Source organism: Hibiscus syriacus, unplaced genomic scaffold (genome assembly GCF_006381635.1).
Source record: "Hibiscus syriacus cultivar Baekdansim isolate YM2019G1 unplaced genomic scaffold, ASM638163v2 tig00112960_pilon, whole genome shotgun sequence".
Lineage (NCBI taxonomy): Eukaryota > Viridiplantae > Streptophyta > Magnoliopsida > Malvales > Malvaceae > Hibiscus > Hibiscus syriacus.
Genome location: NW_024063426.1, coordinates 47,633 through 75,494, shown reverse-complemented (window position 1 = coordinate 75,494; position 27,862 = coordinate 47,633). Strand labels below are relative to the sequence as shown.

Here is a 27,862-nt window from a genome sequence, read left to right as displayed (position 1 = left end):
GATTGATACTATCTTGTGCTACGCAATTTTTTTAGATTGCCTCATAAAATGGTGGGAGATGAATGTGGTAGACTTAAAAGGTTGTGTCTTATCGACCTTTTTGATGAATTTCCCGTTATCTGACCCTTGAACTTATTATTATTGGACCCATGTACTAGGTCTATTGCACATGGTTTCTTTCCTATATTAATGGAGAATGGCATGACCTGAAAAATATCCTTGTTCATAGAGCCAAGTTGCATAATGTTATCTTTGAATTGATTCTCATTTTGAAATGACAAAACATTAAGCTTAATAGCTAGATTGAGCATATTGAAAAAATTAATTGTCAAAATTTTTCAAAGAAATAATCTTCTGTCAAATGCTTTTTAAGTTAAAAAGTCACCATTTTCAAAGATAAAATTGTTTAGAATTCTTATTTTTGTGGAAAGGATTTCTGCTGCGAAAATGATCAATCATTTTTCTCACAGAATGGTTACTTTGGTTGCCAAACCCGAAGAGATCGATCCTTTATTCGTAGGGGGCCGGTTCTTTGCCAAAATAAACCTTTGTGAGGTAAAAAAATCTATGTATATTATCTTGAGCTTTTAAGTTCAAGGGGAGTGAAACCCTGGAGGGAATTTCTGAGATTTGGGTAAAACTAAATGTGTCAGTTGAATTTCTGAAGGTTATACATTAACCAAATCTTTAATTTCATTTAGAACTGCCCTATCCTTGTAGTTTCATATAGAAACTCGTTTTTTCGTTTAATATAGCGTAAAATTTCTAATCAACCTGAGCCCGCCTTGCTTGGTTTATCCAACTCATTTGATTTAAAAATTGATTTCTGTATAGAGGTGGCAAACGGATCACTCGGTTCGAGTTCGATTCGGATCGTTTTGGTTTAGATTTAATTCGGGTTAGGTTTGGGTCGGATCGTGTCATTTCGGGTTTCAATTTTATTCGGGTCTATATTAAATTGGGTCTGTTCAGGTATCAGGTCTGGTCAAATCAGATAGGAAGATTTTGGGTCTGATCAAATCGGGCTGGTTGATTTTTGGGTTAGGTCAGTATCCGATCAATTATTTTCGGTTTGGGTCAACTTTGGATCTTCAAGTTAATTCAGGTTGAGTTGGGTATAAGTTAAATCAAGTATATATAGAATTATTGATATATTTTTTGTAAAAAAGATCAGATTTGGGCAAATTGAATTCGGGTTAATTTTGGTTCAGGTTATATTCGGTTTAGTTGCTTTCGATTTGGGTTACTTTCGGTTTGGCTAAAATTCGGATTGGTTTCGGTTCGATTTTTTCAGATTTCGGGTCAAATTTGAGTCATCATATTCGGATCTATTTTAGGTATCGATTCAGGTAAATCGGTTCAAGTAATCGGTTTCGGTCAAATTTGTGTACGATTGACATGTGATATGTGCTATATATTTGAGGGGAGCAGCTATTATTTCATATAGTTTGTGGTCCTTCACTTGCTGAACATCTTGAGGTAAGTATAATTTTAAACTAGTCATGTCACTCATTCTTAGCTTATTTACTTCAAGCTTTACATCTAGGTCTTATATTTGCTGGAATGGTCAAAATACCAGATTTCACCAGTTCTGTGTGTCAATTTATTCTGCATAAAAAGCTATCATCTAGGTCTGATATTTGCTGGAAGTTTCACCAATGTTTTTCTGTTTGATTGCCAAGTTCCCATTTTTATACTAGAATAGTTTGTCCATATTCAGCCTGCAAATCATTAGCCATACTTCACTAACTCATTCCAATGTATTTTTTACGAGTCTCACTATGGATATTTACTTATTTACTAGGACGTTCGGCGATCTGTTTTGTAAATCGTTCGGTGGGAAAGTCATTTATGTTCATTTATTTATTAAACGAATGAATATGAACAAAATTTTATGTTCGTTTAATCAAATGAACGAACACAAACAAATGGTTCGTTCTTTCATTTTCGTTAATGAACGTTTGATAATCCGTATGTTTATGTTCGTTCATTTATGATCGTTCGTTTATATTCGGACTAATCTCCAGTCCGTTTGAAATATCAAGACCTAATAAATTTTAACATTAAATTGATTAATATTTTAAAACCCAATTAATTTTAAACCCAAATAAAAATACTCAAATCAATTAAAGAAAATATTGATCCTAATATTATTTGGAAATAAAAAATTCTTCCCAAATAGAAACTCAATTAATTTTATGTTGTTTGTTTATGTTCGTTTACATTCGTTTATATTCGTTTGTTTGTGTTCGTTTAATTCGTTCATTTGTGTTTGTTTATCATTTTAACGAACGAACATGAACGAACACGAATAAGCTAAATTTTTTAATTCTATTCGTTTAGTTATTAGTATTCGTTCATTTGTTCAATTAAAGTTAAACAAACGGAATTAAAAAAAATTTACTGGTACAAAGATAGATAGTGAAAAGAGAAAATCGCCTCAGTGACCAAAAAAAAGTTATAATATACGATTTTAACCAACTTTTTTTGGATTTGCCAAAATGACCAACAAAATCGCAACGCGAAATAAAAATCGCAACGCGATCCCCAGAATCGCAAATCAGTTTCCAGAATCGCAAATCAGTTTCCAAAATCGCAACGCGATTCTTGAAAATCGCGATGCGATAGTACAAATTCGCATTGCGATTTTCCAAAATCGCAACGCGAATATGAAAATCGCAACGCGAACACATAAATCGCAACGCGTATCCGTAAATCGCAACGTGTATCCGTAAATCGCAACGCGTATGGGTAAATCGCAATGCGTATCCGTATATCGCAACGTGTATCCGTATATCGCATTGCGATTTTCATTTCGCGTTGCGATTCTTTCGTTGCGATTTTCATTTCGCATTGCGATTCTGTCGTTGCGATTTTCATTTCGCGTTGCGATTTTGGTTTCGCGTTGCGATTTTAAGTTTCGTGTTGCGAAAGTAAACTATTTCTTCTTCTGCAAATTGAAACTTGAATGGATTGCATTACTTCAACCAAAAGACAAAACAAAGACAAATACTAACTTCAGGGTATTAGTTTGAAACATATTTTTCTTTGTTATCTGATGCATTTTGTGAACTATGATAGAATAATGACTTGGGTGAATACAATGCAAGTTTGAAACATATTTGTCTTTGTTTTCACTGTTTAAATATCATGTCTGTTTATTTACTGATTTTTGTATTTAATTATTTAGCGGCCCGATAGAGTGGATGCTTTACGTCGGGTTATGCTTGCACGACGGAGTTCACGCATCAGACAGCGTGCACGTGCTATTAAGTCTCCGTACACCCCAATAGTGCGAAGACACCGCAAGAAGAAGCCCGACTCGCCTGTCATCCCTCAAGAGTCCACTCCTATCGTTGAAGAGGCCCCCCATATCATTCCTCGAGAGTCCCCTCCCACCGTTCAAGAGGCAACTGTCATCGTTGAAGAGGTCCCTCCCACCATTCCAGAGCCCGATTCACATGGGGTAATATATCGAAGTATTGAGAAACCCCCACCGGTTCCGGACATGATGGATGAGAGTTGGCTCTCGTATGAGTTACCGGCCAGTACCATACCGGTATCTGAAGAGGAGAGGGAACAACTACCGGACACAATTTTGGATAACACCCTTGGGCTAAGACCGCAGTTGATTTTTATCTACATGAGCGGAGCAAGGGGTGTTTCACTGACATATGCAAGCTCACCGATGATATCTTTTTGTTGCTTGAACGGCCTTGGTGGGGCGTATTATTAGGGGTCGAAGACAATGGCTATTTCGATGGGGGGTAAGTCTTATATTTTTCTTATATTTCAATTTGATTAATTTTTTTTTTAAATTTATGTAAGTCACTAATATATGTCTTTTTTTGTAAAACAGCATATCGATGCGTGGGTGACACGTCTTCTAATAATAAGAAAACTTAAGAAAAATAAAAATATACGATATACAATAATGCCGACGTCTTTTCACGCCGTTCACTTGAAGAATGCACGAGATGAATCATTTGATTTGGGCAATGGACAAGCTAAACTTTATCCTGCATGGTGGGAGGTCGATAAGGTTAGTATTTATTTTAGATTGAGTTTAAAGGTTTTATGAAATAAGTGCGCAAATGAATGAATTATTACTTATGATTGCAGGTGTTTATCCCTGTTTTGGAACGTAAACATTGGATTCTCGTCGAGCTTCAGCTCCCATCCCTTAAGACAATAGTGTATGACAGCATGATAAATTACATATCATTGGCTGATTTAAGAGATGTTATTAAGGGATGGAGCTCTCATTTGGCTAAATTCTTGGATGCGATCAATTATTGGACTCGTTCTGGAAACAAGAAGCCAAAGAAGCTCAATATTACAGTTATTAGAGACGAGACCGCGCCACAACAAACGAGCGGAGCCAGAGGAGATTGTGGTCCTCTCGTATGCTTGGCGTTGGAGCGTTTGACGACGGGAAGCATCAAGTATCTACCTCCCACCGATAGAGATAAAGCTGCAGTAGGCTTGTGGTTTCGGCATTATATGGCTAAATCGATATATACGAGACGCTGCCTACCTGCATCCGCGTTATAAAAATGTCCATAAACAATTGGTAAGTTTATATACTTATAAATGAAAATGTTTGGTTAAGTAATTAGAATTCAATAATTTGCGTAGAAAGTGTTGTTTGAACAAATGTTTGGTTTCTGCAGGTTAATCTCAGAAGTGAACTGCGTGAAAATGATGTCGAGCTGCAAAAGTTGATTCAATAGTTTAATTGATTGTTTTTTGATTTGTTTAATTGATTTGTAAAAGTTGATTTGTATGTGTTTTTTGATTCAATAATCTGTATGTGTTTTTTGATTGTTTAATTGATTTGTAAAAGTTGATTCAATTTTTGATTGTTTAATTGATTTGTAAAAGATGATTTGTAAAAGTTGATTTGTGTAATTGATGCGAACATAATTCTTATTTGTGCTTGTTTAATTGATTGAAATGTAATGGTTGATTTTGTTGATTTCAATCTGCATTATGTTGAAGGCAAAAATGACTATCGCAATGCGAAATGAAAATCGCAATGCGAAATGAAAATCGCAACGAGAGAATCGCAATGCGAAATGAAAATCGCAATGCGGAAATGAAAATCGCAATGCGTTTATAATTTCGCATTGCGATTATCTCGTTGCGATTTTCATTTCGCATTGCGATTTTCATTTCGCATTGCGATTCTTTCGTTGCGATTTTCATTTCGCATTGCGATTTTCATTTCGCATTGCGATTTTCATTTCGTATTGCGATTTTAATTTCGCATTGCGATTTTCATTTCGCATTGCGATTCTCTCGTTGCGATTTTCATTTCGCATTGCGATTTTCATTTCGCATTGCGATTCTCTCGTTGCGATTTTCATTTCGCATTGCGATTTTCATTTCGCATTGCGATTCTCTCGTTGCGATTTTCATTTCGCATTGCGATTTTCATGTTGGGATTTTCATTTCGCGTTGCGATTGTATTTTCCGTGTTGCGATAGTCAAATGCATGCCTAATAGTGATAACAACTGAATAACAAGAGTTGGTTAAGTCAAAATGGTTGGCCTGAGTCATTAATTCAACTGAAAATGTTAAAAGTTCACACATAAAATCCACATAATACAACGTTTGCATATGAGCTTTTGATGGCAACGTTTACATAATACACATAAAATGTTAAATGTTAAAACGTTTACATAATACAACTGAATAACAACGTTTACATAATACAAAGTTCACACCATATGAGCTTTGGATTTTGATGAGGATCCATATTTTGGTAGAGGAAAAGATGATTTTGATGGCACTGGTGATCCACATGTCAACCTTGTATGACCACTTTCCTTGCACCGACTACATGTCGATCTCTTCTTCTCTTCACCCTTAGACGGTATACGATCGTGACTTTTTGGTCGGCCAGGTAGCCTTCTGTCCATGGCTGGTGGCAAAACTGTTTGTAAGTCATCTGGTATGTCCCACTCAGAAGGATGTGGAATAGGGTAGACAATCTCGGCATAAGTCTGTCGATAAACTTCTGTAGTGTAGCAATCCATAGCGTATGCGCTTGAATCATCTTGGTTTAAATGAAGAGCAACTTTTATAACATGGCCACACGGATAACCAGATGTTTGCCATTTCATACAACTACACGTCTTTGCATTTAGATCGACTAGCCCATTTAAGTTATTATCCAGTACTTGAAACAAAGTGTTTGAACATGGTTCAACTCTCCATGACGTTGACTTCACAACACGTTATCTTTTTTTCAGTCCATGGTGTAACACGATGTTCCAATGTTCCTGTAAATTTAAATAAACAATACTTAGTAAAATATATAAATATGATAAGTTACGAATTCAAAGAAATAATACCTGCATGGTTTTTTTCTTGTAGTACCACTGTTGAATAGAGGCTCGAAAAAACTCCATTAACATAGTAATGGGTAATTTCCGGGAATGACGACTTAGAGCGTTGATTGATTCTGCACTATTAGACGTCATGAAACCATATCTTGCTCCAAGTTGATGTACTCTTGACCATCTTTCAAACCCGACATCTTCTAGTGTTTGAGCACACTGAGGCAAAACACGTCTTAAACAATTTATATGCTTATTGAAATCCACTTCCCGATAAGCTTTTACAGCCTTCCAGTATGTCCATTTGTGCTTTTTTATACCAGCAGACCTTGATTTTAGATTTCTATACAAATGAACACCACAAAGTCCATGAAAAGCATCTGGGAAACACCTTCTAACAGCGTTGTCAATTGAGTTTGCCCTATCGGATATGATTGTCAGATTGCTAATAGGACCTATGCAATCCCTAAGATGCCCCATAAACCATGTCCATGAATCAGAGGTTTCAGATTTGCCAACCCCGTAAGCTATTGGCAATATCCCATTGTTAGCATCCATGGCTACTGCTAATAAGTTTACTCCAAGGTATCGACCTTTCAAATGTGCTCCGTCAACTATAATAACTGGGCGCATGCAAGTAATAAACGAACGAATCTACAAAATAATATACACAAGAAATATAATCATTTAAATGTGAAATGCATGTAACTAACAAAAATGAGTCAACAAAATTATATTGATTTACTAACCGTAGCACCAATGGCGATAAACAGCAACTCAAAGCGTCCATCTCTATCTGTTTTGATATGAGTTACCGACCCAGGATTTTTCAGCTTTAAATTGTGACAATAAGCCGGCAGTTGGGCAAACGATGCTTCTGGCGACCCCCTCAACAATTCCAAGGCATAACATTTGGCTCTCCAAGCTTGAGAATATGATATACTAATCTTGAACCGAGCATTCATGTCAGTCATAATTTCATGTCCCCGATATACCCTGCCATTCAAAACATTAACTCAGCCAGAAAACCACCCAACACCTTTTTGTTTGCCTGTCTATGGTGAGGAAAAACTTGGGTTCTTGAACATGTATGTTTATCAATAAAAGTCCTAACTTGAAACATTTTGCAATCTTTATTCTCTTTGCAATCATACGCCACGTACAGTTTTTGTCAATCATACACCTTGTTTCGAAACGATCTTTGCTTGATTTGTTAACTTTTAGTTGATAGCCATCTTCCACACATTTCGTATATAAAGCTATCTTCAAGTCTTCCTTTGTATCAAAACAATCATCTTTCTTGATACGAATAACTTTTGTGTAACAATCAACTGCTTTCTTTATCAACTCTTCTTCCGGTATCTGAAGTAATTCTGGCATATTCCAGTTATACGCCCGTGGCATTTTCTTTTCTTCGGGACTTTTTCTTCTTCTTTTTCTTCTTCAGGATTATATGAATTACAGAATGGATGTTCAACATGTTCATTCACAGTCGTAACTTCCTCCTCATTATCATCAACATTACATTCTTCGGCAACGGCTGTTTCATCATCAAAATTCGGGTATTGACCAATATCAATATCATTACACGCATGGTCTGTTTCTTCTTCTGAAACATCATCAAAATCCGTGTATTGACCAATATCAAAGTCCGGATATTGACCAAGACCAAATTTCGAATACTGACTAGTACTCACAATTTTTTCTGTTGGCTCATCATCGTCTAACTGGTCAATACGAAAACCGGAATTTGGTGCTGAAAGTTGATTGGGATTTGGATTAGAGAAAGGTTGTGGGTTTTGAGAAAAACTTAGTTGATTACTACCCGCTACTGACCCAACAATACTACTTCTAGGTTCAACAACATACAATGTAACATCATCTTGTGAAACACTAATGTAAGCAATGAATCGTTCAACATCTTCATTGTCGGTTAACAAATAAACTTTACCATTTCTCTGATAAGATAGCCTAAATCCACTTAGGGGCTCTAAATTCAATTTATTTGAAACACGTAGCATTAGAGTTTCATAAGTTAACTTTTGTAAAGACAATTTTAGTTGAAGATTTATGGGTAAAGGCATATATTGTAAAACACCATTAACATTATCCCATGACCCTCCAAAACACAAATCTATCCAAACATGATCAACATTAGATGATTTCATGGTTGTAACTAAACAAACGAGATGCGAAACTAAGACCTGTTGCCGGATGGGGAAGGATGTCGTTGGATATAGGAACGGATGTCGCCGGAGAGAGTGATAGATGGAGATGGAATGAGTTGCGATTTAGGGATTTAGTTTATGATTTCAGTGTTATATACCCAAAATTTCAGTGTTGTGATTTACAGATTCTCGTTGCGATTTACGGATTATCGTTGCGATTTACAGATTCTCGTTGCGATTTACGGATTATCGTTGCGATTTACGGATACGCGTTGCGATTTACGGATTATCGTTGCGATTTACGGATACGCGTTGCGATTTACGGATACGCATTGCGATTTACGGATACGCGTTGCGATTTACGGATACACGTTGCGGTTTACGGATACGCGTTGCGATTTACGGATACGCGTTGCGATATACGGATACGCATTGCGATTTACCCATACGCGTTGCGATTTACGGATACACGTTGCGATTTACGGATACGCGTTGCGATTTATGTGTTCGCGTTGCGATTTTCATATTCGCGTTGCGATTATGGAAAATCGCAATGCGAATTTGTACTATCGCATCGCGATTTTCAAGAATCGCGTTGCGATTCTGGAAACTGATTTGCGATTCTGGGGATCGCGTTGCGATTTTTATTTCGCGTTGCGATTTTGTTGGTCATTTTGGCAAATCCAAAAAAAGTTGGTTAAAATCGTATATTATAACTTTTTTTTGGTCACTGAGGCGATTTTCTCTAGTGAAAAATAGACCGAAAAAATCATGTATGGTGGTGTGCTTTTACTGGTTTTTGGTGAAGTATATCACAGGTCATTGAGCTATTCTTAAATGATTGTTTTGGTCATTGAACTTTCAAAAGCTACAAAATAGTCATTAAATTTATCGAACTATCACAAAATGATCATTAAATTTGGGCTTATATCATAAATAAGTACAGAAAGTATTCTTTGATTAATGTTACGTGTCAAACTTTTAGAAATTAGATGAAAAAGATTGAATACTTTAGGTACATAAATTATCATACAAATATATTTTAGGTGCCTAGTTTGACCAAAATGAAACTTTAAGTACTTTGAAAAAAAACACTTTAGGTACTTAAATGAAAAAGATGATATATTTTATGTCACACCTCAATTTTTATTCAATTTGAATATCATTTTATTTAATTAATTTTTGGGACCAAATTATGAATTTTTGAAGTTTTAAGAGAATTTTAGAATTTTCTTGAAAGTTCAGGGACATAAGCGTGGATTGACCATCATCCGTCAGCAAAGGAAAAAAAAGGAAATGGTGAGATTTTTTTTAAAGTGTGGTTGAAGGGATTTGAACCACTAGGCTCAGGTCATGTTTGTGTTAGTTTATTGTAAAAATATTTTTTAAAACAGTTCGATTGGGATTTTAAATCCTAAAACCAAATAGCTCTTTGCTAAACTTGAACCAAAATCCTAATTTTTTTTTTTAAAATCTCGTCGTCCTTTCCACTATCGATTCTGTTGCCTCTGTTTGTCGTGTCGTGTACCGCCCTCACCACAGTGTCCGTGTTCGCTGTGGAGATCGCATTGAATATTCGTCGGAAAACAAAGGTTCTCCATAAGGTTTTGTCGATTTCGTGCTGATCTCGATTTCTGTTCACCTCACCGCCATCGCCGTTAGGTTCCCTGCCCTGTTCCGACAAAAACCCAATCAGTTTTGTCCCTTCCCGCCGTTGTTTCCAACGACCACCATTGGAGGTAAGCTTTGGTTGCTTTATATTTAATTTCAGCCAAATCTTGGTTGATTTTGGTGGTGTTGTAACTGATTTTCATGTTTGACAGTCTTCCGAGCGTTCTTCTGTTGTCCATGTCCCTGTCACCCTCCACACGTGCTGCCATGCGCCTCCGCGATGCGTGGCCTTTGTCCCTGCGAATCTTCTGGAAATCTAAGTCAACTCGATCGAGTTAACAGAGTCAACTTTGATAGAGTCAGTCAAGTAAACAAAGACCAAACCGAGTTTACCTGTTGACTTTAACCATTGACTTTGACCAAGTTGATTATTGACTTTTATAAAAAAATAAACTTTTTCAAAAATGCCATATTTCATTTTTTCGACGTCATGAATCCTAATCTGAAATTTGTTTTGTCAAATTTTAACCCTAAAGCTTCCGAATTGACCCTTGAACTTGAAATTGCATAGTTATATTAATTAAATTGGTTGCGGAAAAATGAGGAAAATGGCAAAGATTGATTTATGACTTTGGTTATGATAGGTACTCGTGTTTTGCCCGATCGTTCGGCTATTCAAACTAGTTCTTCTCGATCCGTCCGGCCGCATAAGTCGTGATTTCACATATTTCTGCAACTTAGTTAAATGCTCTATTTAGTGCGTTATTCTAATAATAATCCTGTTCTGATCTGATTTAGGATCGTGTGCTACTTTTTATCATAGCGAGACTGGTGCTTAGTAGATTTTCTAGACTGACCCGTTTTGCGATGTGTGTTCCTTGTGTACTATATATATATATATATATATGTTTTAACTGATTTTGAAAGCATGATTCTATTTACTTATTTTCATGAGTTCTATTTTTACTTATCTGAAATTTCTGATTGTTTGGTACTTATTCTCAGGATTACTCTTATTGTAAAATATCTTATTTATGACTTCTGATAATATTAGTACTGGCTGAAACTGTTTTATTGGGTATTGTCTGGGTAGATGTTTGGAGACTCTGAAGTTCAACTACATGTAATTCCTTTCTGTTATGATATTCCACATTGGACTCATATATCCTAAGGTTCTAGGATAAGTCCTTATGGATGTCTGTTCTGGGGTATTTCAAATGGTGTACGGGTGGAGGGTAGATATCTGTTTTAAATAAATTTACTGATATTTTCATAATACTTTATTGAATTGTTTTTCAAATTCTTTTGTAGGTTTTATATTGCACTTATTGGAACATACTGATCTCCCTAGCTCACTCCCCTATCTTTTTCTTTTAAGATATTTTGGATAGGTACCCAGTCCCAACACTTGGAGGATCAACACATTCCGTACAAAAATTTTTATTGTAATGTTTCAATATTTAGAATTGCCTTTATTTTGGTGTCATATGCCTAGTATTTTGATATAGTGGTGTATTGCTTATTTACTTTTACCTTTAATGAATGAAGTTATTTATTTACATATTACTAGTATTTTAATTAATTTGCGATATTTTTTATTTTATACTATCTGATTTGAATTTTGCTAACATAACCATTTTTTTAAGAAGTTATGATTTTTTTTAAAGTGAGAAAATTATTTTGTAAATTTTTATTGTAATCCGTAACGCATAGGTTGGGTATAAGGGGTTACACTTTAGGCACTTATTTGTAATATAATATGGAACTTTTATACTTATTATAACAATCGCAATGATTATTTTATAACAATGCGATAAATTTATTGATCATTTTTGTAACTTTTAAAAGTTCAATAATCAAAATTATCATTTGATCATAGTTAGTGATATCTGGTGTACTTTACCCTTTTATGTTGTAATTATATTCAAGGTGTTATGAATTTTTAATTTTTTTATTGTCATTCTGGTTCTAAGGTTTCGTTATGACTAATCAAAACTGACTCACATCACACATCTAGTTTTGGTGGGTGTGTCTTCCAACGGAGATTTTATGCATACATAGAGACTTGAACTCGATACCTACTTAAATGATATCAAATTTCTTACAACTTGAACTAACACCGGTGGTGAATCTCTACACTTTAATAATTTGTGTTATATAAGATTTAACACATTTAACAGAATTACAATCCATTATGTATTTGTTTTGGTAAAAAGAGTCCTCTGTCTAATTCTTTTAAAATTTTAGATGGCCTTTACCTTACCTGTCGGTCAAGGTTCATTTACTTGTGAAACCCGTTGGAAACAACACGAGGACAAATTGAGAATCTTTTGAAATTGTGAGTGACATACTTGGGTGCTATGTGCCTTAGATCAGATGCACTAAACTACCCCATATTTTTTTTTAAATATATTCAGATCCTTTTCAGAACCCATTTTGCCTTTTCAGACCCTTTCTTCCTTCCCAAAAATAATTCATTGCTGTTAGCCCCATGCATCAGGCTTTTCTCTTTTCCCCTCTTTGGCTGATCTTTCAGGGTCGGATCCTGAAAATTCATAGAACTCTACATCTTTTCATGTGGTTGTCCTGTAAAATGACTGCTCATTTTGCTAGCTGATAATACATTGGTGCCTGATGAAAGTGTAAAACAAGTTGGAAAAAAACAGAGTAAATTCCAGTAAACATTTACATTGTAAATTGTAATACATCTGAGCTTCCATCCATCATAGAAGAAAAGGAGCAGAAAAAATTTGAAAAATTTAAAAACAAATGTAAAATATTGGAGAAGAAGCCTAGATTTTCAGATCAAACTCAACTCAACTCAGCTATGGCTACCTTCCTTTCTTAAGAGGAAACATAGGAGGCAGTGCACTGCTTTTGACTTGTGTACAAATGGGAACATTAATCATAGGCCTGATTCTTATGCTTGATGATCTTTTTCTTTCCAACCCTTTCTTTATCCTCTTCACATGCCTGTTATCTGATCTATTCCGAGACCCTTGTTTCCCTTCTTCAGATGCAGCTATGTTGGCCAACAAACTCGAAGACGACGACGACAACGACGCAGTCCGTTGCTTCTTCAGTCTCAGCAACTCCTTCCACAAAACGGTGCATTTCGGTGGCCTCGGAGACGGGTTGTCGTCGACGAACCAACTCATGCTACTACTACTATTACTCTCATCCTTGTTTATAACCTCTTCCGCCCTCACCACCTCATCATCATCATCTTCTTCCTCTTTGGTCTTTCTAAGGCTGATTTGTTTGAGCTTCTCGGAATGCTGCGTTTGCCAAAAGGGGAGCAGCTTCCCTTCAAAGAAGAGCTCGTCAGCCGTCAACATGGCGTGGCTGCTCACTTTTCTTGAAAGGAACTCGAAGTCTGCAACTCTTGCTTTATCTTTCTCCTTCTGGGCATCCATCTCCTCATTTTGAGAATGTGGATTGATGGATATGAAGTTGGTTTCGTCGAGGAAATCGACCGAGAACGAAATCCTCGGACTCGAATTCGGTTCTATGCTATTTCCAGAGCTTGCTTGAACAGCTTCCAGCGCCATTTTTTGAAGGTTGGAGCTGTGCCTGATGAGCTATGCATGGGATTTGTGATTTATAGAGGTGGAAGGAAAATGTTCTTTATGAATAACTCAATGTTTAATTATGATTATGTCCCCAAACTATAGGCTAAATTCTAAATTGATCCCTAAATAGAAAAATATTCCAACAGCATCCTTAAACTAGAGCATTATTTATTCCTTTGATTTAATCGTCAGCTTTGGACTTAATCGAAAGATTATCTAGGTCGAAGGTTCAGTTGGAATATTTATTGATCAATTTAGAATATGAATCATAATCCGGGGATGTAGGATGGAATTAACTCAATTAATTATATACTCGGTTCTGTTATTGTTCAATTTGTTGAGTGGACGGTGAGATTATAAAAGCTAATGTGGTCTGGTGAAGCCGTAACAAGTGAGCTAATTTGCTGTTTAGTATATTGAAAGCATCACATGGACACTACGCTTTACATTTAGTAAGGACAAAAAGGACTTTTCCTTTCCTTTTTATACCAAAAAAATACAACATTTTTTAAAATAAGTTGAACTTTTTTCTTTTTGGATTTTTAATAAAAAAATCGATGTCTTTCTTTGATTAAAAGTTCTGTTAATTTAATATTTTTATAAATTAATTTATTGTTAATTATTATATAAAACATTTTGAAAGAAATTGTTAGATAATATATTAAGAATTAGAATGGGGTAAGAAAAAAAATTGTTAGTCTTGGGAGATTACAAACGTAATATATGTTAAAAAGACTTTTGTCAATGAGTGTTGGTATAAGTGGTTGTCAGGAATTTGAGCTTATAAGGTCAAGTTCAAATCCTACTACTGTCACTCTTGGTGGATAATCTGTAAATTCCTATATAAATCCCAATTGGGTCTTAGGTATGTCCTGACCTTGGATTGGGGGCTACCCCTTACCTAAATTTTTTTTGTAACAAAAAAAGGCTCTTAACTATTTGACAATGAACGCTCAAATACTCCTCCAGATATCATGTTCAAACTTACAACCTCTAAAAACAATAAATATCCCTTTAACCACTAAAATCACTTGATTCATGAGGAGAAAAAGCCTTAACTCGCTATTAATGTCATCACTTAATTAATAATTATATTTCCTTCTCGAAAAATATCTTTTAAGTATCACATTAAGAGGGAAAATTGACCAGTAAGGTAAATGAGTTTTTTTATTTAGCCTATTAGGGTAAGTAAAATTTATTTTGGGATCTATGATAAGAGTTCCAATAACACTGTAAAAAATATCGTAGATCCCAAAATAAATTTTTACTTGCTCTAATGAACTAAATAAAAAACACGTTATCCTTATTGGGCCAAAAAAGCCAAATAAGGGTAGGGAACAAGGATTTTTTAAATATATGTAATATGCTTATCTTTTTAGCTGTAGTGACATTATAGAATTCCAATTAATTATTTGGATAAGTGAAGCAAATATAAAGAAAATGCTTAGTTCCCTTTGACTCATCTTAAGCATGTGATCACATGACTGTAAATTTCATTCCATGTGATGATTATCCCACTGACCAATGTACCCCTTCAAATAGCTTGACCCATTTGGTATATTTAGTTAAAATCCCTTTCACCCAAGGGCATTTTCATCATCAAAACAAAAAAAATTGACAGATGTCAAACATGATCATGTCCAGCTAGTGAAAAGCTTGTTCCAAGATTTGCACATCTCTTAATTAAATCCAGACAGATAATAATTAACATTATTGTGCTTTAATTATGATTAATCTATGATAAAAAAAGAGAGGGAGACAATAATGTTTAAAGCTTACCCACACCTTGAAACAAACAACCTATACTTAACATGTGGTTTATAATCTAAGGGGCCGTTTGTTTACTTCTGAATGGAATAATTCAGCGTTGAATGTTGAACCGTTCAACATTCAGCGTTTTGATTCTCACCTCTGAATGAAGATTATGTTGAATGAAACAACAAAACACTGCTGAATGATTCAACATTAAAGTACATTATAAATCATTAAGCACCAGATATTTTATCATAATATCAATTTTTTCACATGTTGTATTATTAAACAATCATATCTTATAATATAATAATTCATTATAAAGGTAAAAATGAAAATATTCATAATTCAGATTGTATATTCAGAACCATTATCAAACAACATGTCACATTCAGAGTCAATTCATACAGAGCCTTTGAATCATTCAGACCATTGAATTATTCAGCGCTTAATCATTTTATTTTATCAAACATCCCCTAAATTAAGGTTAATTATTTGATTCTTGTTGTGACTTTCGTTGGTCCTTAATCTTTAAGGTTAATATATAATCCAACCCCTCCCAATTCAACCAGTGAAATTAAGCTTCAACCCTTTATTTTTGAGACTTAATTACCTTCTAGAAACTGAATAAATTCATATATAAATAATTTGTTTCCTTCAAAATTTAATCCTAATTCTGCCCGTGAGTATGATACCACTTAGACTAATTAAACTATTATTACAATGGACAACAATTTTATCACTTCAATTATAATGTTAAATCAAATCACGAAGTTGGTTTAATTGATAATTCGTGTTATGTAAGTTTCAATGCGATTACATATACTTGAATCCAAGGATGGATGCAGAGTTTTGTGTTAGGAAGTGCAAACTTTTAAGAAGTATATTAAAGCTTTTTAGAGTGAAAGATTACCCTAAAACTTTCTCGATTCCTCCCTACTCCAATCGAATAGTGTTTAAAAGTATGAGAGGGTTAATTATTGGAGTTGGGGACAAAGAGGAAAAGGTCAAAGGACAAGAATTTAGTAGCATCTTCAATGAGGCCCATTTTGAAAGAGAGGGAGATAATGGGGACCATCAACTCATTTGGTGATTTGTGGGGAAATTCAATTGATCAAGGGCACACTCCAAGCCCTAAAGCATGAAAGCCAATGTGCATAATCTAAACCCTGCAAAAGAGTGGGGGACCATACTAGTATAGACTTCATCACAAAGCTTAGCTGTTTCATGCACAATACCAATGCGACTATTAAATTATTTAACTCAGTGTGTGTCGATTACCGAGTACCCGAAGCAGATAGGACCCCCCCCCCCAATGAGTCTTTGACTCCAATCAGTTGGCTTAACTAACTTTGACACCAAAACATCATTGATTGTCCTTATTAATGGAGGCTTTCCTTAATACGCTTTGTCAGTCGGCTCAGGCAACACAGCCTGGTTGACAATCCCATCAAAAAATTCGGTGGATATTTCTGGATGAATCGAGTTGAATAATATTCGACTAGACTTCAAAATTATTTGGCTAGTGTTTAAATTGACTCGCTATTGTTAAGTTCGATAATTTTTTATTCAACTTGTGCTCATTAAAAAAACTATAATATATGGAGCCGCTCTATGAAAATTGCACTTCTCATGAAGAACAAGCTCGGTTTTGTGGATGGAGATTATCGCAGATAGCAATATGATTTGGCATTCCATTTGCAGTGGGAAAGGTGCAATGTGATTGTTCTTTCGTGGATTCTTAACTTAGTGAGTCAAGACTTATCAGCTAGGATTGTTTTTGCATCAGGTTCAACTACTGTTGGGAAGGATATGAAGGAACGCTTTGACAAAATCCATGGTTCTAGGGTTTTCTTCCTCCATCGGTCGATAGCAACTCTTCTCCAAGGTGAATCTTTTGTTTTTGTCTATTATACTCGCTTAAAGCTCTAGTGGGATGAGTACACCGCTTTAGTTTCTTTTACCTCGTGTGATTGTGAAATTGCCCAACAAAATTATTCTCACGTCACACACCAAAGGCCCTTTCAGTTCTTGATGGGGTTGAATGAAACCTATTCAGCGATTAGAAGCCAAACCTTGACTATGAAACCTCTGCCCGCAGTATATCAGGCTTATTCTATCATTGCTCAAGAGGAATCACAACACATACTGTCTGAGGGTTCAACTGATTCTTCTGTCATGTTTTCCAGTCTTTCTAATGCTTCAAGAGGGACGGATCAAAAGCGTTTTTCAAGCGTCTGTGAGTATTGCAAAATTAGAGGACATCGAAAGGAAAATTATTATAGGCCGATAAAGTTCCCTTCTGACTTCAGATTCACCGAGAAGAAGACTCCAACAGCGATGGCATTGAATAGTGAGTCAACAGACTTTTTGAATTCAGACTCTAGTTTTGTACCTGTTGTTTCTGCCTCAATGGTGTTTACTTTTGCAATCGAACAACATAATCAAATCTTGAGTTTGTTGAATAAGGCACCCACTTTAGCTTTCAGTGTGAATCTTACAGGTACTGTTGCTTGTGATTTACTTGCTATTGAATCTTTACTGCTTTGGATTTTAGATACAGGGCTACAGACCACATCATATCTGATTTCAAAAGCTTGGTATATCCTATTTCATTTCCTAAACCTCATTTTATGCATATGCCTGGTCAATCTGAATTGGTAACACATATTAGATCATCCAATGGCATGATCATGGGGATTGGTAGAAAGTATCATCCAATGGCATGATCATGGGGATTGGTAGAAAGTCTAAGGGACTTTTTTTGAATCATGTAAAGGAGTTGCTCATTATCTTTCTGGTAAACAATGCAATGTTTTTCATTCAGTTAGTACTTCAGTCTGTTGGGTCTGTTCTTCCTTTAGACATGCCCTTTCATGTTGCAAATTCTAATAAAACTATTTTTGACATACGTGATTAGGGATTGCTTCGATTTTTGCTATGAAAAATTTGTCTCCATGTAGGTTGTAAAAATTCCTATATGAGTTGAAAAAATCTTCTAGACAATGGAATTTGAAGCTGATTGAAGCTCTTTTGAGTGCTGGATATGAGCAAAGTAAATATGACTATTCCTTATTTACTATGAATGGCAACGCATCGTTCTAATTGCCAAATAAAATAACTCAAATCTCAATAAAAATAAAATAGAATAGATATTATAGAGAGAGTAAGGATCGATCCGCAGATAGTATCGTATTTGCCAATAAATTGGTCTTGTTCCAAGGCAAGGCGTGAATTGCAAAAGAAAATAGAAATAGGGGGAGTTTTGTTTGATTAAAAATAAAGAAAGTAAAAATAAAAGAAAGTAAAACCAATAAATTGGTCTTGTTCCAAGGCAAGGCGTGAATTGCAAAAGAAAATAGAAATAGGGGGAGTTTTGTTTGATTAAAAATAAAGAAAGTAAAAATAAAAGAAAGTAAAATTGAATTGAAATTCTAATTGTAAAAATCAGCCTCTGCCTTTCATTTTGCCTCAAATTCCATCGATAATTGAAATAGATTTTTCACTTCGGATTTATGCCGGTTACAGTCTATAGGGTTCAATCCCTATAACTTGTTTTTTTTTCTATCAATTGAACCGACAATCCAAAAAAATCTTTGATTAGAAGTCTTTATGTAGACTAATCGCGACAATCGTTATTAGCGCCACTCTATTTAAAAGCTTTGAACAAATTCGAATCGGATAGTGTCTCGTTGAGAAACCAATCCGATCTCATTTCCTAATAGTGAACCGCTGCTAAATGTGTTCTCAAGAAGTCAAATGTGCTACAAGTCGATCCTTCCTCCCAACTGTTAATCGAAACAACTAACAAGCCAACAAGCTCTTCTTGATTTGAAAGCATTTTGATTATAAAGGGATGATTGATTATCAATCATTGATTCCAGAAAACTAAGAATGTAACCTGAAGGGTATTAAGTGCTTTTAAATTGAGTCATCGCTTTACCCTTTGGCTATGAAAAACTTAGTCAAGTATAATAGAAATCATACTTATCATTTTAAAAGAAAAGTAAAATAAAAATTGAAAGTAAAAAAGCTTTTAAAAAAAGTAAAAAAAATTTATAATTTTTTTTATTAAATACTTTTTTATAAATTAAACTAAAAACAAATTTTATATTAAATAAATATATAAACAAATCATAAGAAGGCAGAAACATAAACATCCTCAATTTTATTATATCACATGGAGGTTAATTTACAAAATAAAAATATTGTAAACTAAAAACTATCGGTTTTAAATATATTTTCAATATTATTATATCACATCAATAAAACATTAACAGTTCGTTAATAATTAAAAATAATAAAGTTTAAAAGATAAACTATTAACAGTTAGTTAACAGTTTTAAAATAATAAAATAGTTAAACTATTATAAAAATGTTAATTTCATAATTTATAAATAATATAAGCATAGTCGTCTCGGATATTTCCGGGGCCTGGGCGAAAACTAAAAAAAATACCTTTATAAAATGAAAGTATATTTCATTACTTTGAACAATTAATTTAATATTACATAAATAAATCATAGAAAAATGATTAAATTTTATGAAAATATATTATTTTTATTATTTTATTAAGAAAACACCTTAAATTCATCTAAAAGAGAATAAATATAAAAAGGATTGAATGCATGTATGATACATAGCTCGGTTTTAAATAATAAATAAATAAAAAGAATTGTATATTATTTTATTGTTAGATTGAGATTGAAGAAGACAAAAAATTAAAGAATATTTGATAAATTGAAGAGTAAGGTTTGAAAAAAGAGAGAAAAAATCATTAGATTTAATTCAAAATTTAATGAATAAATAAGAGAAATGGAAAAAGAGGGTCAAAAACTAAACATTTTATGAAATTATAAAAATTAAGGACTCTAATTATAAATGTAAAAACTTGAGGGGTCTAACTGTAAATATAAAAAATTAGGGTCCTGAGCGGTGGTCCCCATTAGAGCCGGCCCTGAATATAAGACTAATTCTACAACTTACGTGTAATATAAGAAAAAGAATTTAACCCAACAATTAAGTGGCTAAGCAATATATGCATGCATGCATGCTTTTTAGCTTCCCCAATCCTAAGCATAGGTTGGGTTTCGCCTGACCTGATTCAAAAATTTTACATCATTCACCCGACCTGACCTGAAAAATATATACCCTTAACTAGATCTGATTTTTTGAGATAAAATTCGAACCCGAAATAATAATAAAATTATTATTTTTATTTAATAAAAACAATGATTTAATTGAAAAAAAATAATATATAGAGAGATATTATTGTAATTATTCTTAAAAATATAAGTTAAAATTATATATATTTTTTTTCTGGTAAGGTCATATATTTTTCACTCTAAACCTAGATCTGACCATACCTAAACATCACCTTTAAAAAAATCAGATCCGACCCCAACTTAACTTTTTTATAAAAAAATCAATCCGATCGAGTCTAATCGGGTCGGAACATATCAGGTTCAGGCCTATGCCCATCCCTAATCGTAATCCGATCTCAATGCTTTTACTTTCTCGTGAATCAGTTTTCTTTTTGGCGTTAAAAAAGTTTTCTCCCTTATCTTATCTAAAATAAATTAAGTAAAAGTTCGATAATCAACCAGAGGTGTCTTATGAACAGGATGAAACCGACTTGACAATTTTTTTAAAAGCTTTATTGCACAAATTAACCCTTCAAATTGACATTTTTATCAAATCAACCCTTAAACTTGACAATTTTTATCAAACTTTAACGCGTATCATCTTTTTTTTACCAACTCATGATTTTTCTTATTTTAAATTTTTCATATAAAATATTAATATCTCTTGTATTTCACTATCATTTTCCATTTATCGTTATCATAATATATTGTAATGAGCAGCCACTTATCTTTTTCCATATGAAGTGTAAGATATCTGCAAACTTTCGTGGTTCATGGGAAACATGCATGTGTCATCTGGGTGGATTTCAACCACATTTTTTGTATATGTTTGATATGTTATCTAATCAACAGTACATTGTCATCGACGGGATTAGTTCAAGTGGTACGCAGTTTGATATCGTTTTAATAAAGTCTTAAATTTGAGTTTTTATATACGCCGAAAATTTCTACCGTAACACATGCATTAAAATTAAACACGCGACGCGGGTCGGGTCGGTATAAATATATTAAGGCGGAACCTTAGAACCCAGTGTACAAAAAAAAAAGGAATCAACAGTACATTGACACAAAAATTATGTGAATGTCTTCATCAATCCGCTTCAACAATCTAGTGCATTAAGCCCTTGCATAGATCTTTCGGTTCTACAATTATTACTCGCGTGCAAATTAGTCAATAAGGCAGAGTCTGGTGAATTTTGGAATAATCAATGTATGCCAATTTATCCGAATTTTATAATTTTTGAGTCGTAAAAAATTAAATAATTTAAATTTTTAGTTTAATTATTCAACTCGATTAGATACAAAGTTGGGATAAAATTTAGGAGGACAAATATAAATATTAATAAATAAGATCATATTTAATTTGTCTAATTTTAAAATAAATATTTAAACCGAAACAAATAAAAAATCAGAGGGTGAAAAGACTTGATTTTCCTAATTTCAAAAGTACGATAAACCGAAAGAAATAATTTCATAAAATAGCTTTGCAATTTTAGATCATTTTGGATTAAATTAGTTTTAGGTTTGAATTATTTTTAATTCAAAGTGTTTTAAATTTATATTATCGGTTTTTTATATTCTTATCATATCGAGTTGAGTTAAAATTGAATTAATTTGATTGAATTTTAGAATTTACGAAATTAGTCTTTTAACTGATGAGCTTCGTAGAGAGATAACATTTTATAAATTGACATTTTGACACAGTTAATATAGGTTAAGATTTTAGGTCTTTGGATATTCATATTCGAATTGATTATATAATTTAACATATATAATCATGAGCACGAATCGAGAAATTTTAATGGTTAAAAAACTGTTGTTATTCCTAGAGGTACTAGATTTATGCTCTAGGAATGTTATGTTAGGGTGTGAACGTTTAATATCAAATGATTGAGAGCTATCTTTGAACATATAATACCTTATGCTTACATGGATTAATAAAAAACATTTATTTTTATTAGCTATAATTATAATTTTTTACTCTCATTGAAAATAAACTAATTAAATAGTTTAATATTTATGATGATTGATCTTAATTTTTAAATTGATTCTTGATCTTTTAAACGTTCTAATTTCATCCTTAAATTATGACTCATTTTAAATTAATCCTCAAATTTTTTAACATTTTAATTTTATCCTAAAACTATGATCCTCATTTTAAGTTAATCCACAAACTAATTTCAATTTCACCCCAAACTATCAATTTGTTTTAATCACATCCACTGTTAATAAAATCGTTAGGTCAAACTCTATTGTTATATGTTTGAAAAAATAGATTAGATTATGGTTGAAACTAATTACGTATTTAGATGATTTGAGGATGAAATTGAAAGATTTAAAAGAATATTACCAATTTAGAATAAGGGTCATAATGGGAGGAATAAATTAGAAAGATAGTCATAATTTGACGATAAAATTATAATATTTAAAGTTCAAACACTAATTTAAAATGAGTGACTCAATTTGAAAACGTGTGAAGCAATTAACTCTAGAAATTAATTAATTAATTATAAATTATTATAAAAAATGTTTAATGATGTTGATTATGATATTTAAAGAAAATATCAGCAAATGATATTTTTTTTCAAAAATATTAACAAAAATAATGCATTAATGTGAGATAAATAACCTTATCCAAAAGCAAGAAAAAATGGTGAGGTGAATTAAAAAAAAAACACTTAATAATTAACATGTGATTCTCTTACATTTCTTGTGAATTTAAGCATATAAAGTAGAACAACACTTAATGTAAAGGTTTTTTTATAATAATTTATTAATAATAATTTCTTTAGAACCGAGCAAACAGGGACGAAAACATAATTAAATATTTGCGGGAGCTCCGTCCTGCGAGAAAGTAAACTTAACTTGTATGGTCTTGAATTCCGAAATGCATTTCCCAACCTAGAGGATAAGCTTAAACATGAACCATAAAAATACCTATTTTTCGTCAATCCCTTTAATGTTTTTCCGACACCGATGAATACTTTAGTTGCGTCAACAACTTTATCTTTAATTTCATCTTATTTTTATTTGATAAAAGAGAGACATATTAGAAAATTTATAGAAAAAGAGTATTGTATAAATCAGAGGCGGACCCAGGAGTCTTCGTCAGAGGTTGCAAGAGTTCCAGGGGTGACATTTGGATTAGGGGTGGCACTTGTGGAGGGGTTGCTTGGGATACCCCGGGCACCATGGAGGTCCACCCCTGGATGAGGGGTTGCCCGGGATACCCCGGGCTCTATGGAGATCCGCCCCTGGTATAAATTATATCTAACTTTATAAAAGAAAATTATACTATTATTTCATATCAAGTCGAGTAAAAAATTCTTTTACTTTAAACATGGTTCGGCCTAAATTTTTTTAAATAACCCTATCAAGTCGAATTATGTTAAAACTCATCTGATTCGGATAGAATTTTTATCCCTAAGTACGATTAGACTTTTTTTAAAATCTTTGTTTGCTAGGAACTGTGGTGACGTTTGAGAAATGCCGTCGGTTGACTAACCAGCCGTGGAAAGAATATATATAAAGAAAAACAGATACAAGTCAAGAAATACGTGTAAAGATCCTGACGGTGGTAACCCACTACGTCATCCAATTTGCAGGTGTTTCGAGCTTTACACTCTCCACTTCTATATAAGCCCTCCCTTGCTTCCTTCTTTGCATATTCCACTTCAATTTTATAGAGGAGAAGAAGAAGAGACAGAGATATTTAGCTTCGTTTTTTCAGGTGATATATATTCAGATAGAAGCTATGCCGGCGGGTGGATTCTCATCGGTTCCACCGGCGGGGGTGGAGTTCGAGGCAAAGATCACTCCGATCGTCATCATTTCTTGTATAATGGCCGCCACCGGCGGCCTCATGTTCGGTTACGACATCGGTGTTTCCGGTAATTCATTCCTCCGTTTCGTGGTTCATGAGAAACTATTAGTATTATGTAATTAGGCCATTCAACAATAAAATATTAAAAAAATATTTCATTGTCACTCGTCAGAAAACATGGAGATGATAATGATAATAATTGTTTTATTTTGTAAAATAAATTAATTAATTCGTTTTGATGCAGGTGGCGTAACGTCCATGCCGGACTTCCTGGAAAAATTCTTCCCGGCGGTTTATCATAGGACCAGAAACCCAGGAACCGAAGGGAATTACTGCAAATACGATAACCAAGGCCTGCAGCTGTTCACTTCGTCGCTTTATTTGGCAGGCTTAACGGCCACTTTTTTCGCCTCCTACACTACCAGGAAGCTCGGTCGCCGCCTCACCATGTTGATCGCTGGTTTCTTTTTCATCGCCGGTGTTGTCCTTAACGCCGCCGCTCAAGACCTCGCCATGCTCATTATCGGCAGGATATTGCTTGGCTGCGGTGTCGGTTTCGCTAATCAGGTAACATCGATAAAGCACTTAGATTCGATACACTAGTTCATGGAACGTACTAATTAAGGCGTGGAAGATAATTACCAATTAGGTCCTTATTAGTTTTAATGTTAGTAAAATTAAGTCTTTTAAAATTTTCTGTTTTAAATATTTATTATTTCTATGTCAGTTTCAAAATCTATCCACTGATCACGTGTCCATCTAGGTGAGATAGCCTTCAAAAAACACCATTTAATTAATTAATTAATTTATATTTTTCAAAACAGTTGGTCATCCATTAGGGTTCCCTTTCAAGGCTACTAATTTCAGTTGTGCATGGTAATAAGAACACTTAAATTATCCCTTTAGCACCCACGTCATCTAGCTCGTTTACGTTTCCACGAACTTTACTGCTAAATCTTCTGACATTTGATTTGATTAATTAATTTAATCAATCAATCCTTCTACTTTAAATATATTACTTTAAGCATTAGTCACAACCCAAATCGTTGTCTTTTCCACTAACTTTTCAAACTTCAAAAATTAATATTTATTAGGTTTGACGTTTTACACATGCGATGGTGAGTTGTGTGACACTCTTTTGCTCCCCGTTGGTTTAATTTCATTTTAAACATAGATTACGGAAGTTTTAGTTTAGAAAATTCTGTGTATCTTAATATTAAATCTTTAAATTAAAACAAACCCTAAACCCTAAATCTAAATATAAACACGTTGATAAAAATAAGTTTAATTCGACAGTCTTTAACGATTCACGTTTTATGATTTGAACGAAAAATGTAATTGGTGAGAGAAAGAAAATAAATGATAATGATGAAGAAGAAAGTCTCCTGGTTATAAACAATTCATTTCATTTTCAGTCTCGATTGGGAGTATATATAGTAGATTTTAATACGTATGTCAACAGTGGAGTCATCATGATTTTTAGTAGGCCGACATGCTAGATAAATTTAATGGTCAGACTTTGAATTTAATGGTCAGACTTTGAATTTTGTTAAGGAGATATAATATAGTTTGTCATTTATGAAATACAGGCAGTGCCCTTGTTCCTGTCGGAGATAGCACCTACGAGGATTCGTGGAGGGTTAAATATATTGTTCCAACTTAACGTCACTATTGGAATTCTCTTTGCTAATCTTGTCAACTACGGCACTGCTAAGTAAATCTCTTATTTTTTTCTCTCTCTTTTACTCTTTAATTACGTGTTTAATGTTTGATTAACAGTTAATTAAACCCAACTTAAATGCATTAATCCTTGTAGTGTGAATAATTCTTTCATTTCTACTAATCTCACAATCATTCATTGCTTTGCTTTGCAACGACAGAATCAAAGGTGGATGGGGTTGGCGGCTATCATTAGGTTTGGCCGGCATCCCAGCACTTCTCCTAACCGTTGGAGCCCTCCTGGTCGTCGATAGTCCCAACAGTCTCATCGAGCGAGGTCGTCACGAACAAGGAAAGGCCGTGCTCCGGAAGATTCGTGGCACCGATAACATCGACCCTGAGTTCCTGGAGCTCGTCGAGGCGAGTCGTCTGGCTAAACAAGTGAAACACCCTTTCAGGAATCTCCTTCAACGTAGGAACCGACCCCAGCTCGTCATCGCAATCGCCTTGCAGGTAATAACATAATGATCAATAATGTCGTTTCGAGTCGCGTCGGGTCATAAAAATGAGTGAATTTTAATTGATGTGTCTACATGGAACAGATCTTCCAACAATGTACCGGTATCAATGCGATCATGTTTTATGCCCCGGTCTTGTTCGACACATTGGGATTCGGCAATGATGCTGCACTTTACTCCGCTGTTATCACCGGCGCTGTCAATGTTCTGTCTACGGTCATATCGATTTACTCGGTCGACAAAGTAGGCCGGCGTGTGCTTCTACTTGAAGCCGGTGTGCAGATGTTTTTCTCCCAAGTAATCATAGCTATAATTCTCGGACTCAAGGTCAAGGATCACTCCGACGATCTCCACAAAGGTTTCGCAATATTCGTAGTCGTTATGGTGTGTACATTCGTGTCGGCCTTCGCGTGGTCTTGGGGTCCTCTCGGTTGGCTGATACCTAGTGAAACATTCCCACTCGAGACCCGATCGGCGGGGCAGAGTGTGACTGTTTGTGTCAACTTGCTCTTCACCTTCGTCATAGCCCAGGCTTTCCTATCAATGCTTTGCCATTTCAAGTATGGAATCTTCTTGTTCTTCTCCGGTTGGGTTGTGGTCATGTCGATCTTTACGTTGTTCCTAATCCCGGAGACAAAGAACATCCCGATCGAGGAGATGACGGAGAGGGTGTGGAAGCAGCACTGGTTTTGGAAGAGGTTCATGAATGATGAATATGATGGAGAAGAGGTTACCAAAGGTGGTTTTGAAAAGAAAAATGGGCATGCTAATGTTTTTGACCCAACTTCACAGTTGTAAGTTGGACATGATTCTAAGCAGATAGAAAATAGACATATTTGTATCTTATATGCCATATGAAATTAATGTCATTTTATATTTGATGTATAATGGTTGCCATGAAAATAATCAATCTTTGTGAACTTGAGCTAGATGTCCTTTAATATTTGGCAGAAAATGTAGTTTTCAGCTCAAATTAAAAGATCTTGCAAGTATCTTTGTGAACTTTCCCTATTCACTTCGCTGAGTTTGCTCACATTGATAGACAAAAAATGTCTTTTTCCTCCCTATTACTTAAGGCTTTATCCTAATTAATCGAGATTGACATGTTTGATTATTATAGGTGAGTTTTTTAACGAGAATTTTTTTATATAAAAAAGATCAAATTTAAAATCTACTTAAATGATATCAAGCTGCTTATCACTTAAACAAACTCATTTAATATAGATAAAAAATATTAATCGATGTTTTAACATCAACAAGTAATTTATAA

General features: G+C 34.2%; 2 protein-coding genes and 1 long non-coding RNA gene across 3 annotated transcripts; 2 read left to right on the top strand and 1 right to left on the bottom strand.

Annotated features, from left to right (window-relative positions):
* Positions 1-10,081: 10,081 nt before the first annotated feature.
* Positions 10,082-11,500, top strand: LOC120184882. Its single transcript, XR_005522079.1, has 3 exons — positions 10,082-10,252; positions 10,337-10,458; positions 11,436-11,500. It is a non-coding gene; the product is annotated as an uncharacterized LOC120184882 (long non-coding RNA).
* A 1,455-nt stretch (positions 11,501-12,955) lies between these two features.
* Positions 12,956-13,695, bottom strand: LOC120184883. Its single transcript, XM_039189246.1, has one exon. It carries the CDS (start codon positions 13,673-13,675, stop codon positions 12,956-12,958), a length of 720 nt encoding a protein of 239 aa, XP_039045177.1. The 5' UTR covers positions 13,676-13,695.
* Positions 13,696-24,275: 10,580 nt separating this feature from the next.
* LOC120184875 (sugar transport protein 13-like) lies at positions 24,276-27,390 on the top strand. The gene is made up of 5 exons (XM_039189240.1): positions 24,276-24,482; positions 24,660-24,982; positions 26,005-26,129; positions 26,296-26,587; positions 26,677-27,390. Exons 1-5 carry the CDS (start codon positions 24,347-24,349, stop codon positions 27,388-27,390), a joined length of 1,590 nt encoding a protein of 529 aa, XP_039045171.1. The 5' UTR covers positions 24,276-24,346.
* The last annotated feature ends 472 nt before the right edge of the window (positions 27,391-27,862 follow it).

Excerpts from the sequence above, each read along its gene's own strand:
- LOC120184883 (XM_039189246.1), bottom strand. The coding sequence starts at position 13,675 with ATGGCGCTGGAAGCTGTTCAAGCAAGCTCTGGAAATAGCATAGAACCG.
- LOC120184875 (XM_039189240.1), top strand. The coding sequence starts at position 24,347 with ATGCCGGCGGGTGGATTCTCATCGGTTCCACCGGCGGGGGTGGAGTTC. Across the intron at positions 24,983-26,004 it reads GTGTCGGTTTCGCTAATCAG|GCAGTGCCCTTGTTCCTGTC; the intron begins GTAACATCGATA and ends TATGAAATACAG. Across the intron at positions 26,130-26,295 it reads GTCAACTACGGCACTGCTAA|AATCAAAGGTGGATGGGGTT; the intron begins GTAAATCTCTTA and ends TTGCAACGACAG.